Source organism: Antechinus flavipes, chromosome 1, assembly GCF_016432865.1.
Source record: "Antechinus flavipes isolate AdamAnt ecotype Samford, QLD, Australia chromosome 1, AdamAnt_v2, whole genome shotgun sequence".
In the NCBI taxonomy this organism is placed as follows: Eukaryota; Metazoa; Chordata; class Mammalia; order Dasyuromorphia; family Dasyuridae; genus Antechinus; species Antechinus flavipes.
The window spans coordinates 694,883,502-694,902,127 of NC_067398.1; the positions used below are offsets into that span (position 1 = coordinate 694,883,502).

The following is an 18,626-nucleotide window of genomic DNA, read 5'->3' on the forward strand; positions in this document are numbered from 1 at the left end:
GAGCAGCTCCTAAAAGAGATGGGAACAGTAGGATTTTGGGCCTGAGTGGAATGGTTGACCTTGGCAAGGAGAAGCATGTTTTCCTCTGAGGCTTGAAAAGAAGACAATCAAAAATAATATCGAGGGGACTTGAAATGTAGAAGTGGGAAGGACAGGGATCTCTTGATGAATATATTTAATTTTCCCAGTGAAATATGATGCCAGCCCTCTGCTGAAAAGAATTGGAAAAAGAATGGCTTAGACACCTTGAGGGGAAAAAGAAAATGTTTTGAGTGGCTAAGGTGGGGAGCACTAAATGAATGAAAGGATGAAGGAAAAAAAATTAAGTCTTAGTATTTATTACTTGTTATCTTCCTGCCCAAACCCACTTGACTTCTGAATCTCTCTTTCTATGAAGGGCATTTTTATTTTTTTGGTCACCCAGCTTCCCAACCTCAGAGGAACTCTCAACTCTTCACACTTGGTTCACAAAACCAAGTTTTGTCAGTTCTAATTCCGTATCTGTTCTCTTCTCTTCACTCATGCATTACTACTTACTATTAACCTGCTAAATAGAAGCAAGAAAGACAATTTCTATTCTCACAGAATTGAAATTCTAAAGGGGAGTAGGAAGGTAGTGACCAGAGAGGCGTATTTTGAGCAGTTGTGGTGACTGAAGGGGGAGTCTCAGGAGTAGCCTGAGATCCAGTCAGAAAGGATAAATCATCACCAATCAGAGCCTCGGGTCACAAGAATGGGAAAGCACATTCTGGGTGGAAGAGGAGGAAGGAAGGTACATTGCAGACAACATTAGGGGTTTGCAATGCTGAGGGTCCAGGTGGGATTAAATAATACAAATATATAGCACCCCCAGTTTGGCTGTGAGCCTTTGAATTGACAGCAAGTGAATAGGAGCAGAGCAGATTGATGTGGGGAGTGGTGCAGGGATGGAATTTCACAAAATACGAGTAGTGAAGATCAAGATGGGGTAGAAGGAATCTGAGGGCAGAGGATGGTCGAGTTGAATTGGTTAACAGAAGGGTGGTGATTAAGAAGGAAAGAAACTCAAGGCAGATCAGGAATATTGGCCTGGGAGAACACTAAGGAATGATGGGACTTGAGGTTATGACATGGCTTTTAAGAAAAAGAGGAAGATGATGAAGACGATGAATGAGGTGCAAGGAGAGGTGGGAGAATAGTAGGTTATGGTAGGACAGAGAAATGTCAGTGGTGGAACTCTTGGGGCTGATAATTTGAAGGCTATGTCCATTTGTGTGTGTGGCTCAGGCAGTGGAAGAAAGAGGATGTCACTGATATTAATGGAATGGGAAGCCTGGCATTTGAGGGAGGGGGATGGCAACAAGTATATTGAAGTCTCCAAGTATACTGGCAAGATTAGGGTAGAGAGGAAGAGGATAAACTAGGGAGGGAACTCTTGAGAAGGAAGAAGAATTGTGGCCACCAGCAGGTCAGATTTGTTTTGAACAAAAGTCAAAGGAATAGTAGGTTCCAAGGTATAGCATTCAGAAAAAAAAGTGGAAATCAGAGTGGTAAATAAGAAGCCCTCTCCTCCTGCCTGGGACCCGAGTGTTTGGGCTGGGGAAGGATCTTCAGAAGCTCTTGTGGGTCCCTTCTCATGTCCCTTTTCCTTCCCCTTCCCCCAATTCCAGAAAAAAACAAACAGGGGGATGTGAGCCCTTCCTGGAGTCCAAGGTAAAGCCAGCTGTACCTGCCTGCCTGCCTGCCCACCCACCCAACCGCCTAGGCCTCTGTTTGCCTGTGCATCCCTGGGGGCACGGGGATGGCTGCTGAGCACGTGGGCCCTTGGATCTGGGGGGCAAGGGGCCTGCACGCTCCCTCCACACTCAGCCTATTTGGGCAGCCAGGCAAGCTGAGACACTGATGCAGAACCCCCAGCTATGGAGTGCTGGTGGAGAAGGAAGCCAGGGGCTAGGAGCTGGGAGGAGCTGACTCTCTAAGGATCCCCTTGGCACTGGTGTGAGGGTGCTTTGGAAGGTACCAAATGTCTTCCCACAAAGGTGACCGAGGGGCCAGGACCACCCAGGGCTCAGTGCATGCAGTCCTGGGACCTGCTGCTGCATGGAACTAGAGGAGAGGCATCTGAGATACCCTCCTGAGGCACCCAAAATTGTGCATGGGGATTGACGTGTGATTTGGCTGCTGCCAGGGGACTGGAGACAAGACCCTAGAGACAGAGGGGAGGGGAGAGAGCGAGATATCCGGTTGGTGGTGGGAGTTTCAATCCGTAAGATATTCTTTCCTTCCCATTCCTAGCCCCTTAGGTCAATATTATTTCACTATTCATTCTCTGAAGGACGTTTTTAAAAAGGACCATGTGAAAGGATTTACTGCAGTAGGAAATGGGGCTCCTGAGAATATTTTGGGGGGAAATAACTTTTACTTTTCAATTAGCAACCACCTATTTTTCTCTTTCATCTTCCTGCCCTTAATTGAAAAACAAAACCCCTTATAACTAATATTCATGGTCAAGCAAAACAAATTTTTGCACTGGCCGTATCTAAACATGGTTCTGACTCTGCATCCCGAGCCTGTTCACTTCTGTCAGGAGGTGGATTGAATGCTACTATATCAGGCCTCTGGAATCCTGGGCGGGTTGGTCATTGTGCTACTTAAAAGTTCGAAGTCTTTCAAAATCATTTGTCTTTATTGCATCTTTGTTGTTATTGTCCAAGTTGTTCTGGTTCTGCTCACTTCACTCTGCGTCAGTTCATGCGAGTCTTCCCAGGCTTCTCTGAAATCATCCTTTTTTGTCTTTTACATAATACTATCCCATTACATTCTTCTGCCATATCTTAATCAGTCAGTTTCCAATTGATGGAGATCCCCTTCGTTTCCAGTTCTTTCCCTTCACAACAAAGAGCTGCTATATATTTTGGAATATATTGGGAAATGGCTTATTTGCCTCATACTTTCCTACTTGGTGTAGAGGGAAAGAACATGGAATAGGGTCTGGGTTCTCATAATCATTCTTATTACCCATGTGACCTTCTCTGGGCCTCAGTTTACTCATCTGTATAATGAGGACATTGGACTAGATGATCACTGTTCTCTTAAATGAATTTTCAGCTCTAATCCTGTGATGTTAGTCTCTAAAATGCATTTTCCTCACTCTGAGCTATTCCCCAATCTACAATTACAAAAAATGAGAATATTATTGGAATTTTAAAGTTTATCTTTGTATGGTTTCAACTCAGGACTGTGGGAGCCTTTCTCCCATTGAAGGAAGAGATGCTATTTCCAGCTTTTCTAAAGTCTTATGTCCCTCTGGAGTTCTAGATCATTTTTGGTCTCTGGATCCCCCCAAACCTGCTTTGTCTTATTGGAGATGCTGCTTCTCAGTGATACAAGGTGGTTTGGAGGGGTCCATTTGTGGTCTAGTAATCAGAGAATTATTGCTTTAGGAAGGGACCTCAGAAGTTCCCACGTCCATACTTTTCATTTTGTGGAGTAGCAGAAAGAGTGCCAGATTTGGAACTGGGGGAGCCAGGTTCAAATCCTAGTTCACAAAGTCATAAATTTAGAGCTGGAAGGGACTTTAGATGCCATCAAGTCCAATCCCTTCATTTTACAGATGAGAAAACTGAGGCAGAGGTTATTAAAGTCACACAGCTAATAAGTGTCAAAGGTAGAATTTGAACCCAGTGTTTTACCCACTAAACCACACTGCCTCTCAGCTCTGTCATTTGTGCGGTGAACTTGGTCATCAGTTAACTTTTTTGAGCCTCACTTTCACTATCTGGGAAGTAGGAGGTTGGGCCAGACCTTTAATGTTCTTTCTGATTCGCGATCACAGTCATTTCAAATAATTTCATCAAAATTCTGATAGTTGTGGCTCTCTTCAACAATGAATTGATTCAAACCAGTTCCATTTATTCAGTGACGAAGAGAGCCCTCTACACCCAGAGAGAGAACCGCGGGAACTGAGTGTGGTTCACACCATAGCACTTCCACTCTTTCTGATGTTGTTTGCTTGCACTTTTGTTTTCCTTCTCAGTTTTTTCCCTATTTTTCTTGTGCAGCAGATTATTCGATCAATAAACATTTATTCAGTTCCTGTCCAGAACTGTGTGTGCTAAACTGTGGGGATACAAAAGAGACAGAAGGCACCACCTGTCTTCAAGGGGCTTATAATCTTAGGGGGAGAATGCCAGCAAACATGTATATACAAAGATAAATAGAACTAATTAACAGAGGGAAAGCACTAGGGTCTAGAGCAGTTGGGGAAGGCTTCCTGTGGTGGAAGCCGGGAAGATCAGTGGTTGGAGTGAAGGAGGGAGACCGTTCCAGATACGGAGGACAGCCAGGGAGAACAGAGCCAAGCCGTGGAGTGTTTTGTCCATGGAGTAGTCAGGAGTCAGTGTCACTGCATCCGAGAACATGTTTTGGGGAGTAAGGTATAAAAAGACTGGAAAGGCAGTGAAGGGCCAAGTTAGGAAAGGCTTTGACAGCCTCGGAGGAGTTTGTATTTGCTCCCGAAAGCCCTGGGGAGCCCCCGAAGTTTCCGGAGGACAGGTGGGCGATCAGGTCGGACGTGTGCTGTAGGAATACCCGCTAGTGGCGGAGTGAAGACGGTGTGAGGTGACGGAGGGCTGCGGGGCGGGGCAGAGCAGGGTGGACGGCATCTGGTTGGCTGTGGGGAGGGAGGGAGAGTGAGGAGCTCCACGTGACTCCCGGCTTGTGAGCCGTGGGCTTTGCGAGGGACGGCAGTAGGAAAGGAAGGGGGAGGATTCTCTGTTAGGGAGTTTTAGACGTGTCCCGGGAGGGGCAGAGCAGGATGGACGGCATCTGGTTGGCTGTGGGGAGGGAGGGAGAGTGAGAAGCTCCACGTGACTCCCGGCTTGTGAGCCGTGGGCTTTGCGAGGGACGGCTGTAGGGAAGGGAAGGGGGGGGGGGATTCTCTGTTAGGGAGTTTTAGACGTGTCCCAGGAGGGGCAGAGCAGGATGGACGGCATCTGATTGGCTGTGGGGAGGGAGGGAGAGTGAGGAGCTCCACGTGACTCCCGGCTTGTGAGCCGTGGGCTTTGCGAGGGACGGCAGGAGGGAAGGGAGTGGGGAGGATTCTCTGTTAGGGAGTTTTAGACGTTTCAGTTGTGCCAGTTGTTGGCGAGGTGACAAAGCTTGTAACTTGCTCAGGTTCAGACCGCTGCCGAGTAGCTGAGACTAGAAGGGAACTCAGGGCCCTGGGCCCAGTCCGGCTCCCTCACGCCTACCTCCCCACGTGGCTTCTTTGTTCTCACGCCGAGCATCTATGGGGAATCCTTTCCGGTCGGTCCCACCCACAAGCCTGCCCTTTGCCCTTTGCCCTCTGCCGGGCCTCGGAAGAGAAGCCCGCTTGAGGGCTTGGGGAGCCAGTCTGCAGTGCGCTGCCCCTGTGGTCCGCAGGGGGTCGCCGCTGCCGCCGGAAGGAGGGAGCCGAACTGACTCTTGGTTCTCTGTGTTTCGAGCAGGAAACAAGGCAGCGAAGACATCCTCCGGTGCAGCGACCTGCCCCATGTCGGGGAGGAGGAGGTGATCTGGTGAGAACCGCCGCCCTAGTGGAAGCGCGGGCCGCACCCCGCCTGCCGGACGCCGGGCACCGGCCGCTGCCTCCGCCCGGAGAAGCAGCGATGGAGACCGAATAAGGTCCGCCGGGCCCGTCCACGGAGCGGCCTGCTCATCCCCGCGGGGCCCGGGCCGCCAACTCCCGCTGTCTCCATAGCCGCATGCCCTCCCGAAACTGACCACTTGTGTAAAGCGTTGCCCTTCATCTCGGGTTGTTTCTTTTCCGTTGTCGTTTTAAGGGGTGGGGGGCGGGGGGGCATGACATCTACTCCGGGACTGGGACACTGGCCGGCGGGCCCAGAGAGAGGAGCCGCAGGCTCCCCAGTCTGACGCCGTGTGGGGGGGGGTGTAGGTGGGGAGACTCCGGAGGAAACCGCTTCGATGCCCGATGTGGCAAGTTGTGGCAAGTTGGCGGGGCCGCAGTGGGCGTCAAGGGCGAGGCTTTCGCCACGCTGGCGGGGGAAACACCAGAGGCGGTGGGCCCCAGGGACCCCACCCGGGAAACCTTGCCATCTCTCGTCCTCAACTCGCCCACCTCCCAAAAGGGCTCCGGCCTCCGGGCTTTGGACAGAGTCCGAACTGCTCGGGAGACTCATCCATCCCCAGGACTTTGGTTTGCCTTCGCCTTCCTCTCTCCCCGGTGAAGGCTATCCCTCATTTTGGGGAGGAACCCCTACAACTTTTGGACATAATACCTTAGGAACAACAAATTCATGAAAGGGCTCCAAGTTCAACGACTGTGGCTTGCTTGGGGGAGGGGGAACGGCAGCAGCAGGGGTGGGGGTGGGGTGTGATCCCCAGAGGGGGAGGTGGGCGCGCAATCCATTGCTTTTCATCAGCTTTCAAAGGACTGTGGGGAGAGTGCATTTCTGAAATCCATTCGTGAGCTAGTAGGTTTATTACTGTTAACTTTCAAATTCAGGGTGAAATCCTCCGCTTCCATGTACATTACATGGCTTACGGTTTTTAATTATTTGACTAGGTTAGAATTTAGAGTTCAGAAACGATCTAGACATCAGCTTAGTGGTTTTCCAGGGCTCTCTTTAGAGCTTCCCACAGGGGATCGGGGGCTTTTAGAAGTGCTGGGCGGGCCGCTCGATCTCCAGTACCTTCGCTTGCACACTTGGAAAGCCTCTCATGGCTTGTTTCCACCTCCTACACTAGCTGGCTGTATAGCTGGTGAGTTGTCACAGTTCACTTCCGGGGGCTGAGAGGGAATTTCCTTCCAGCCGCGGTGTGAAGCCTGCTGGGAAACCTCCACTTCTGGTCTGTTCCTGGCGGAGATTGTACACACCTGGAACAGTCCCCAGGTGACGGGTGAGACAGGTCTCAGCTGTCCCGATGAGATGTTCTTCCTGGTGGTGGGAAATCGAGATCATTTCCTTTTTTTCTTCCCACCAAAAGCATGACTATGCATTCTTTTTTAACTTGGAATCTGCTTCCTGCCAGGGACACTGGTGGGCCCGTCTGAAGCCCCCATGGAAGGGGAGTTAGTAAGGTTCCACCTTTGTTTCTTGGCTTCAAAGCACACCTTTCTTATACATTTTGAGAGTTGGATTGGGTGGAATTGTTCAGGTGCCCGAGCCCGCTTTCTTGGGGCTATTTTTCACTCTAGTCTGAACAGCTCAATAGCCACAGAGACAGGCCGGGCCTGGTGCCCTGCTCCTCTCCTGGCCCTCCCCAAGAGGTCTGGGCTCCATCCCTTTTCCTTCGAGTAGAGCTTCGACAGACTTTCTGGATGTCAGGAAAGCCAAGGGCTGAGTCATTCTGTGCCATTCTGACATCCGATCATTAATTCTTTGTCCTGATGGTCCTCGACCACAGAATATTTCCTCCTCCAGCACATTTAAAAATTGATGACAAGTCCCTGCACAAATCTATAGATCCACCCCCTGTTGTTGGTAAATGGGTAGCACCTTTTGGAAGTGGTGAGTGTGAACCTTCGCCTTCGTCCCGGCTCGTGTGAGGTGGTCAAGCGGCACTTAGCCATTGTAGCGACTCTCCCTCGTGTTTGCACAACTGCATCGGGCAGTGCCATGGATTTTCAGTTTTAGGGGTTTGGGTCTCGCTGCGGTTTCTGATGTCTGTGCTGCGGGTCAGCCAAAGATCAGGGATTTCAAGCAAAAGGGGATCTGCGAGGTCGTCCAGTCCAACTCCCTCCTCCTTACTTTACAGGGGAGGAAACTGAGGTTAGAGACTGGCCGGAGATCACACAGATGGTAAACTGGCAAAGAGGCTGTGACTTCAGAGTCATCGCTCTGGCCACGTCAGTCCCACCCCAATTGGTTTTCATGGACACCATAGGCAGGGGGCACTCAAGGCTTACAACCTTCCTTTGGCACAAACTCTTTGGAATTCATGTCCTTAAAAAAATTAAGCACAGTTATTAAGAAAGATAGAGTGATCATTAAGCACCTTGGGATTTTTTTTCAAAAGTCCAATAATGTTAATGCAAGCATGAAAGCATGGAAGCCTCCTCTTCCCCTCTGCTCTCCCCCCCCCCCCAAAGGCAGATAAAGAGGGACCAAGGTTCATATTTTGTCCTGTATGGTCTATGAAATAATCTTGGACCATCACCTCTCTGGACCTCAGTTCCCTCATGTGTAAAATTTTTTTGGGGGGAGAATGCAAGGCTCCTAAATTGGTGACCCCAGAACCTATTTTCATCATTTGCCAACTTTCTGTCTTTGAGGTCCGAGTTTGGTGGAGCTAGCTTGTTTATGTGTGAATGGGGGAGATGGGGTTGGGAGTTTGGAGGCGGGGGAGAAGGAACTTCCAGGTGAGCATAAGAAACTAGACTCTCTGGCCGTCTCATGTGCCTCTTTTCTCTTACTCGCTTCATTTTCCCTTGGAATGGCAATGTGTGGGCCATGCAGATCCCCAATATTAGCATACAAGGTATAACTCTCCCCTCCCTAGGTTAGGATTACCCCTCTCTATTTTTTTTGGCAGCAGTGGCTAGATTTCCTTTAAATGTTAGAAAGCTGTGATCTTCACAGGTCTCCCGAAATGCCATGGAAAAGAAAAAGGTTGACTCTGGTTCCATCTTCTCTATGGTTTCCACTGGTTGTGACAGGTTTTGAGAGATTGCCACTGCCTTTTTAATTCTGTGGTCTATTTAATGCCCGATGCTTGTGTTCATTCCTAGTCCTTTTTACTATGCATTTTCCTTTTATCAGGTGTATAAAGTTAAATACTGTGTATTTATCACTTAAATTACATGAACTTAAGAGAAAACGAAACTTTGGTGTTTTTCCACAGATGTTGAAGCTTCTCTGTAAACTTGAATAAACAGATAGCAAAATGGTCTTGTGCTTTGCTGTGATTATTACACCCTCTCCTCAGAATCCAATCCCCCCTCCCCACTGTTTTCAGGTTTTGTTTATGTAATTGTAGTTACCGTCTGATTTGTTCCCTTGGTTTCTACTCACTTCCCTTGGCATTAGTTCATATAAATCTTCCCATGCATCTCTAAAACCTTCGTATAATCGGATACAATGTGTGTTAGTTATTAAGCTAGGTGCTGTTAAATTTGGGGGATACCAGGAAAGCAAAAACAGCTTCTGCCTTCATGAAGCTTAGATTCCAATGCAAGAATATACAAATTTACAGCCATTCCCCTTTCGATTTAACAAGTATTTACCGGGGGGGGGGGGGGGGGGCCGAGGGGGGAGATCAGTCTGGAAAGATGGATTGGAGCTAGAATGTCAGGGGCTTAAATGCCAAACAGAAGAGTTGGTATTTGATCTCAGAACCCAATGGGAGCCACTGAAGCTTCTTGAGTACAGGTATGATATGGGTGGAGCTATTCCTCAGAAATATCTATATGATAATTTTGTAAGGATGGATCAGAAAGAAGAGCAGGAAGGCAATTAGACTGAAGTAATTAACATGTGAGGAGAGAGGAACTAGGGAGTTTGTTCACTAACAAGAGCTGTGGAGATAGAATTTGATGAGATTTGGCATCTGAAAATGGAAGTGAAATATTGTGTATTTATCAATGGGATGAGTCGAGAATGATAGTGAACCAAAGTGACTGGAAGGAGTATGAGTAATACTCTCAAAAAAAATAGGGGTGTTAGGAAGAGAAATGGGTTCTGGGGAAAAGATGAACTCCGTTTGAAAATGAATTTAAGAAATCCAGAGATAACTTAGTGGATGGAGCATCAGGCCTGGTGTCTGGAAGACTCATTTTCCCGAGTTCAAATCTGGCTTCAGACACTTACTAGCTGTGTGATCCTGGGTAAGTGGTTTAACTCTGTTTGCTTGAGTTTACTCATCTGTAAAATGACCTAGAGAAGGAAATGACAAACTACTGCAGTATCTTTGCCAAGAAAACCCAAAATAGGGTCATAAAGAATAGGATATAACCGAAATGACTGAACAACGACAATAACATAGAATTTTCAGGTAAAAATATCTAGCATGTCAAGACAAATATTTAATGCCTCTTATGAACCCAGACTCAGAGCTAAAATTCAAATCTGACCTGACTCAGTTCCCTCATCTGTAAAATGGTTATAGTAGTAGCACCTGCTGTCCAGGGTTGTTGTGAGGATGAAATAAGTTACACATATAAAGTGCTCTGGAAACCTGGAAGTGCTATATAAATGCTAGCCATCAAAAGCAGACCAATATGGCAAATATACAGGATATATTGGGGATTGTGGGAAGCCACTAGAAATTAGAGGCATCAGCACAGGTTTCTTGTAAGGAGGGAAGATATTATCTGGGACTTGAAGGAAGCCAGGGAAACCAGGAGGTAGGGATGAGGAGCGAGAGCATTCTAGGCATGGGGGACAGTCAGAGAAAATGCCTGGAGATGGTTGTACGGGCAGCAGCCAGGAGGCCAGTATCACTGGATGGAAGAACATAGCAAGGAGTAAGGTATGTAAGACTGGAAAGGTGAGAAAGGGCCAGCTCATGTGAGCAATTAAAAACCAGCCAGAGGATCTGACATCTTAGAGCAATAGGGAACCACACAGTCAGGCTTTAGATCACTTTGGCAGCTAAGTGGCGAATGAACTGGAAACGGGGACAGGCCTGAGGGAGACAGCCCCACCAGCAGCTATTCCAGGGATCTAGGTAGGAAGCCATGAGGGCCTGAATGAAGCTGATAACAAGGAGAAAAGTCATGGAGGTAGTAGTTGATTTGAGGACTGAAATTTTAAAGAAGGATGAAAACTGGAATCTTCTGCATAAAATAATTTAAAAAATTATCTTTAAGACAAAATTTTAATTTAAATAAAATTTAAGGGTTAGCTAAGTGACATAGCAAATAGAGCTTTGTACCTGAAATCAGTAAGACCTGAATTCAGATCTTACTTCAGACACTTAATAAGCAGTGTGGTCCTGGTCAGGTCACCTAACTGCTATCTGCCATCACTGGCTGACATGACCTATGTTTTGGCCCTGGACTCTGAAGCCTGAAGGAAAGAGTGAAGCAGGTAATTTGGCAAAGCTTTGGGCCACTCAAATCCATCACCCTCCTGATGTCTTTGAGATTGAAGTATTGAATGACATCTGCAAAATGGGAATAATGATAGCACTTACTCCCAATATTGCTTTGAGGACCAAAAGAGATAATTGTAAAATTCTTTGCAAACTTAAAAAATAATCCTCTATAAATATTAGCTATTAGGACGATGATAACTGAATCTGTTGGAATTGATGAGATTGTCGGGAAAAGTTAGAGTCCCGAAGGAGGGAATCCGTTGACCTTTGAGATCCAAGAGGAACATCTATTGGTTACAGGATGAGATCCAAAGCCTGGAAGAAGCTGCCCTTGATCTGGAGGGAAAGCATGACCTGGTGCTGAGTACTGTGTGAAAACATCTTCCACTCACATTTTATACCAGTAGTTTTGAAGATCAGGTTGCAGGCCCTCAGAAATCTTTAGAGGCAATATTGGAGCAGCCCAACAGATGGAGGTGTGATTCCATGGAAGACATTTTCCAACAGCTCAAGATGGGACTGTCTGTGGGAGGGACAGGCTATTCTGCGTCGGCGTGAGAAAGGCTCCTCCCTGCCCCCCCTGGACCACTGGGGCCATACTTTCGTAACATCACAGATTTGAAGCTGAAGGGAAACTTCAAAGCCACTGTCATTTGTACAGATGCAGAAAGAATCCAGAGAGAGCCTTGGCCAAGGTCAAATGAATAGTATGTTACAAGGCAAGATTTGAGCTCTTAGGAGGAGGCTTTTTTTCCCCTATATCATATTAGAATAAAATGATTAAAAAGCTGGAGCGTATAGTCAGTCTGCAAGCATTTGCTAAGTACTTACTATGTGTCAGGATTATGCAAAGAGCTGGGAGCATAAAAGACAAAAACAGTCCCTTCTCTAAACGAATCAAAACTGGATATTACAACTACAAATAACCACACACATACAAGAGCCATCCAGGGGAAATTGGAAGTAATATTAAAATATTTTCAATTGAATCTAGAGCAGGACTGTCCTTCATCTTCTTTATCTCTGGGACTCCTTGGGGATTCAGAGAAGCACATTGACCCCCTTTCAGAATAATTTTGATTTTATTCATTTTTAAAAAATGTTATTTATATTATATATCATATATGTTATATGATATAGAATATAAACATATATACTTACATAAATATATAAATATAATATAAACATACTTATATAGATATATAAAATATATGTATTTATATTATATAAATATATGATATATAATATAAACATATAGTATGTGAATATATAAAATATATTATATATAAATATGTATATTTATGTTATATAAATATATAAGTAAAAACAATTTTAACATTCATTTTTAAAATTTTGAGTTTCAGATTTTCTCCTGTCCTCCTTCCCCTCACTGAGAATGTAAGTAATTCAGTATAGGTTATACATGTGTAATCATGCAAAACATTTCCAAAACAGACAAAAAATACCCTTAAGAAAAATAAGAAAGTAAAATAGTATGCTTCAACTGTATTCGGACACCATCAGTTCTTTTCTGGGGATGGATAGTATTTCTCATCAAGAGTCCTTCAGAATTGTCTTGGATCACTGTATTGCTGAGAATAGTTAAAGCAGTATTATATTTTTAAACGCATAAAATGTATGGGATTATAAAGAAATGAATTACATTGAAGTGACTCTCAAAATTATTAAAAAAAAAAGTTCATTCAGTCTGATTAAGAACCTCTGGTCAGGAAGTTGGAAAATTTTCAAAGGAGGACTGCATTGGTTAGTTCTGGGCACTAGCAAGTTAGCAAACAGTTCTTCTTTGGGTGGCTGGGGTAACATTTTCACCTGTACTTCACCCCAAACCTGAATATAAAAATCAAAAGACAAAATCACAGATCTTGGTGTAGTGGATAGAGCTGTAGACTTGGGGTCAGGGAGACCTGAATTCAAACTCTACCTCAGATACTTATTATGTAATCTTAGATACATTTTTTACCTTCTCTGAACTTCAGTCACTACATTGGTAAAATGGTGAGGCTCAACTCAAAGTCCTCCAAGGAACTTTCCAGCTCCAAATCTCTTGTTTCTTTTAAAAAATATATTATCTTTTTATTTTTCAAAATACATGCAAAGATAGTTTGCAACATCCACCCTTGCAAAACCTTGTGTTCCAAATTTTTATCCCTCTCTCCTACTCTCCTTCCTCCCCTGGACAGCAAGCAATCTAATATACGTTAAACATGTGCAATTCTTCTAAACATATTTCCATATTTGTCATGCTGTGCAAAAAAAGATCAGATCAAAAGGGAAAAAATGACCAGATCTCCTGTTTCTAACACAACATATCCCTGGATCTTTGGGCATCCTCAACTCCTTCCCACCTGACACTGTATTCCCTCTGCCCCCTCTGAAAAGTGCGTTTTCATCTTATCTTGTGTGATATTGTATCAATTATTGGATGACTCCAAACCAGGCTGACATCCTCACCTTTCAGGCTCCCGTTATGTCTTGTCTTCCCTCATTAGAATATGAGCTCCTTGAAGTTGGGGACTTTTGTTTGCTTGCACTTTTACCCCTAGCACTGGCATAGAATGTCTTAATGAATGCTTCTTCCTTCATCCATCTCTCCACTGTTTCCATGCTGGAATGCTCCCTTGACAATGCATTGGATATGTGGGCTAGATTTGAGTCAGAAGTTGAGTATGGCACTGAGAGTGGGCCTTGGGCAATGTAGATAGATAATGCTAAAAGTGTCCTTGACACATCTCTTCCTGGTTAGGAACAGAGTTGAATTTGTGTAGGAGATGGGGAGGAAGAAGATACCAAACTGTGTTGATTTTGAAATGCCTAAAAAACTCCTAATTTGGTCTATCCAAAAGGCGGTGTGTCTGGTACTCAGGAGAGAAACTAGAACTGGATAAATACATCTAAAAATTATCTTCATGGAACAGATTATTGAACCTAATGAGGGAAAATGTACAATACTATAGACTATACTATAAAGGTAGCTCATGGTGGTGGAAAGACCACTAGATCTGAAATTGGAGATCTGGGTTTCACTTCTTGCTCTGCTAATTACTACCTGACTCAAGGCAGTCATTCCTTTTTTTTTTTTTTTTGTGGTCCTCAGTTTCCATATCTGCCAAACAATTATATTAAATTCATTTCAACTAAGATCCATTCTAGTCATATAGTCATACAATATTTCAACTCATAAAATATATTTTATTTTTTTAGGTCTTTAGTTACAAAGGAATCAGAACAAGGAGAAATACTCCTAAATATACATCAAAATAATGTGGACAATTTCTCTGGCTCATAGGAAATAAGTAAGTTGTGAACAGCTCAAGGGACCCTGTAATCTTCAGTACTGTATTCCCGGCTGATCTTTCCTCAAAAGTACTTGAACTTGTGTGTTTAGATTCAGAGATGTGGTTGTCAGAAGCTGGGAGAATGGGACCTTTGTCGAAGGCTAAGGTAGCTCGAAGTTTTGGAAGAAAGAATCAAAATTACAATAGAAAAGGATTATCCAATGTCCCACAAGATACACTGATGATACTGAGCATGGATAGGACCAACGGCCTTCAGGATATTTTCTGTTATAATAACAGAAAAGAATGCCAAACTTGAGCAGCAAAACAGGACCAAATTACAACCCATTTATGGGCAAACAGATGTCCAGCATGTGACCCTTAGGACAGCAATCCTGAAGACCCAGGAGCAGGCAGTGAATTGTGATTGTGAGAGGAGGACCGGCTTTCTCCAAGGGCAGCTGATTTTTCCCTCCTTTGTCATCCTGCAGAGACGAGCACTCCTTGGCAGTGTAGGGAGAGGGCTGAATCTGGTCCTGGACACCATAGGGCTAACTTCCTTATTCAGTTCTAGACTCTCCAGTGAGTCTCTGCAAAGAAGCATAAGTGACTCCCTTTCAACACAGGCTGGTTATGGATGAATGCGCTGCTCTGTTAGTACACTTTTTGTCTGTGTGTGGCTCTCATTTTGAACAGATTACTCTGATCTTATTAACCCCAGCTGCATTTCACTTTACTCCTAATTCTCCCATCATCACCTTGATAACTTCCACAACTGCCTGTGCACCTTCTCTTATTCCTTGCTAATTCTGGAACCATAATCAAATCTGCCACTGTTCCTGAATGGAACACGCCAATCTAGGTTCCAGTCATCATCCCTGAAACTGCCAGGGTCAAAACGTCTCTCCTTGGCCATTGCTGTTTCCCATTCAAGAACATAAGCTCTTTGAAGGTGGAGCCTGTCTTTGCATTTGCATCCCTAACACTTAGCTCAGTGTTTGTACTTAGTAAGTGCTTAATAAATGCTGCTTCCTTCATGTAATTCATTCATCACTTTGGGAGCCTTCACCATGATGGCCATAGGAACCATACTATTCTTCTCTCTTCTCCTAAGAGCCTGGAGGTGAAAGTAAGAATCTACCTCAGTTCATTTTTCCTGTGAAGTTTAGAAGGGACTGATTACCTGCTCGTAGTCTTCTACATATTTGTATTTCTTCTCTCGGTAATAAAACCTCTTTTTCATGAAATAGAGGACGATGATGTCACACAGAACTGTGGCCTGAAGGAATGAAAGACAATGGAAGATCAGAGTGATTCAGCCCCTCTCGTTTAATGCTACTCAGATTATTCACTCCCTTCTTTCCTTTTAATAACAGCTGGCAGATAGTACTTTAAGGTTCGGAGGACAATGGGTATACAATCTCAGTGGATCATAGACTTGGGAAGCATGGTTATCATTCCTGTTTTGTCACTGTTTCATCATTTTTCAGTCATGTCCAACTCTTTGTGACCTTATTTGGGTTTTTTTTTTTTTTGGGCAAAGCTGTTGGAGTGGATTGCCATTCCTTCTCTGATCTTTCCCATTTTGTAGACGAGGAAATAGGTTGAGAGAAGGGAGATGATTTTGCTTTCGGTTACACAGCCAGGTGGTGCCATAGTAAACAGAGTGCCAGGTCTGGAGTCAGGAAGAGATTAGTTCAAATCCTGCCTCACATATGACCCTGGGCAAGTAACTTAACCCTGTTTGCCTTAGTTGTCTCATCTGTCAAAATGAGCTGAAGAAGGAAATGGTAAACTACTCCAGTCATTGCCAAGAAAACCCCAAAGTTGTGAGGAGCTGGACAGCATTGAAACGATTGAGTGTGCAGGGTGGAAGTCACATTTAGATCTTCCAGACTCCAGGGCCACCCAACTATAATGGATCCCCCAGCTGCTTATGGGCCTTAGATTCTCATATCAGAAGAACAGATCAGAGAATTAGTTAAAAAATCTAATACAGAAACAAATCTCAGAGGCCAGCGGGTCTAATCCACACTTAAATAACACTTCTGCCCATAACATCCCTACCAAATGGTCATCTGCCTTCTGCTTGGTGACCCACAGGGTTAAGGAACCCCTCCTTTCCCAGGAAGCTCATGCTGCTTCAGGATGGCTCCCAACCTGAGGACAGCAGCTCTGGGGAGGAGTCTTGGTATTAATTCTGCCAAGCTTCTCCAGGAAGGAGGAGAAATAAACTTAGGAGAAAATTAAATAAAGAGCTCCCCATTAGTCCCTTCTTGCCAAAGGGACTCAGTGAGTACAGTGTGATCTGCCTCTCTGGGATACCCTCCCACCATTTGGTTAGCACAGAAGAAATACAGGCTTCTTACCACTCCAAGCAGTGCCAATCCAGAGCCAATGTTTATCATGGTAGGGATGATATCAAATTTTCCAGCCTGACAAATAAGAAATGTTTGAGATTGGGTCAAGAGGAGAAGGGAAAAGGGGAGGAGAAGTGTTTCCTCTGGTTTCTCAGAAGGTCTATGGCTTAAAACCAGCTGAGACGGGAGAGCGGTTTGGACTCTACCTTTCCAAAGACAATGATGTCAAAGCGAATGCCATAGGCCTTGATGAGGGTCCGGGCTTCTGTGCCATTGGGATCCTTATAGTATTTGGCAAACCTGGGGAGGAAAGGTAGATGTTTCAGTATAGCCCTATAGATGCTACAAGAAGTGACTCCAGGCTCTTCACTAACTCTGGGGCTCTCTAATTTGTTCACATCAATTAGTAGGTTAATAAGCAGCAGTGGGTGCTGTTTAATCAGTTTTAAAGAGTTATAACATCACGCAGCAGAACCAGTGCCTTACATGTACTAAGTGTATGATAGGGACTTGATGAATGAATAAAGAGAGTTCTGGTAATTAAAAGTGTTTTTTTTCCTTGTTCAGTCATTTCTGACTCTTTGTGACCCCACTTGAGGTTTTCTTGGCAAAAATACTGGAGTGGTTTGCCATTTCTTTCTCAAGCTTATTATACAGTTGAGGAAACTGAGGCAATTGGAGTTAAGGGACTTGCCCAAAGTCACATGGTTAAGAAGTGTCTGAGGTCAGAGTTGACCTCAGAAGAACTCATTTTTCCTGACTCCAGGCCCAGCATTCTATCCCATTGCACTCCCTACTCGCCCACTTTCTCTATAATCTACCTAAAAGACCAAGACAAAGCCTTCCTCACAAGGGAGGGATGTTCAATATTTGGGCATCAGAAAGTTCCTTTTTCTGTCCTCATCATAGTTGGTACCAATTCAAACCAATTCAATTTATTAAGTACTGACTGTGCACATGGCTCTGTTTCGAGTCTGACTATACTATTCAATTGCCATTGAGTGTTATTTCTAATATATTAAAATCACCTGACCACTTTAAAAAATTAAAACATTTTTAAAGGAAATAGCAACTAGATAATTATCTTTATATCACTATCTAGTTGCTACTTCCTTTAAACATGTTTTAATACAGTTTTAATTCAGTCAGCTGCAGAAAGCAGTTACACCTCTCCATGCTCATAGAGAATGACCTATTCTAGAAGCCAATTCCATCTTGTGGACTTTATTTTTAGGGGAAAAAAGGAGGGAAAAAGGCAAAGCCATTCCACTGAAGGCTTATGGGGATATGTCAGAAGCATTAGGTGACTTGACTATGAAATATTCAATCTGCCTCCATTTAGCTCGTGGGCAATGACTGCCTGTGGCTGGTTGGAAAATGACAGTGCTCCTGAGGCCATAGTTCTCTCCACTCTGTTCTATGCTTAGCTTGGTGCCTTGCCCTCAGGAAGTTCCTTCTTGTGTGGCCACGGACTGAGCTGGTGGGCACTGCCCCACTGCACAGAAAATCGGGAGGAGGAGTATTCAGCTGCAGCAAAGCCAGCCCCTCTGCTGGGACAAGTACAAATTCATTCATGCTCAAGGACGTGGTATCACCTCTGCATCTAAAAAAAAAATTACTGTCTGGCTATTATTGTAAAAGAGGATTTTTTCCTCTGGATGCTTTGTTGGGGTTCTGCGTCTAAGCTGCCGATTCACCACAAGAGGGAGACCACGCAGCACAGAATACTGCTGAGGAACCCAAGAGACATTTTCCACTGGGCCTCTGATACAGTTTGCAGGCAAAAAAGGGGAGCTGATGGAGGGCTGCACAGAAGAACCAAATAAAACAAACTTACACTGCCCCACGTCGTGCTGTTTCAGAAAGGGAGAGGAAGACAAGAATACCTCGCTCTATTACTGCTTCACCAAAAATCTTACATGAGTGTGAGGTAACCCCTAGGCCCTCCTAGAGT

At 44.7% G+C, this 18,626-nt stretch overlaps 2 protein-coding genes across 6 annotated transcripts in view; one reads left to right on the forward strand and one right to left on the reverse strand.

The window, feature by feature from the left end:
- The window catches only part of CAMKK2 (calcium/calmodulin dependent protein kinase kinase 2), a 68,751-nt gene extending 59,881 nt beyond the window's left edge, over nt 1-8,870 (forward strand). For 3 of the 5 annotated variants that reach the window (XM_051972752.1, XM_051972755.1, XM_051972753.1), the window contains 2 exons: nt 1,650-1,692; nt 5,469-8,870. In XM_051972752.1, the coding sequence (XP_051828712.1) occupies nt 1,650-1,692; nt 5,469-5,642 (217 nt within the window). In that variant the 3' untranslated portion in view covers nt 5,643-8,870. The remainder of the gene's footprint in view (nt 1-1,649; nt 1,693-5,468) is intronic. The other 2 variants (XM_051972756.1, XM_051972757.1) reach the window with 1 other exon arrangement.
- A 5,335-nt stretch (nt 8,871-14,205) lies between these two features.
- P2RX4 (purinergic receptor P2X 4) overlaps nt 14,206-18,626 on the reverse strand; it is a 31,841-nt gene continuing 27,420 nt past the window's right edge. The window contains exons 9-12 of the mRNA XM_051972758.1: nt 16,879-16,972; nt 16,682-16,747; nt 15,496-15,591; nt 14,206-14,902 (exon numbers count right to left, since the gene is read on the reverse strand). Coding sequence (XP_051828718.1) covers nt 14,873-14,902; nt 15,496-15,591; nt 16,682-16,747; nt 16,879-16,972 — 286 coding nt within the window. The 3' untranslated portion in view covers nt 14,206-14,872. The remainder of the gene's footprint in view (nt 14,903-15,495; nt 15,592-16,681; nt 16,748-16,878; nt 16,973-18,626) is intronic.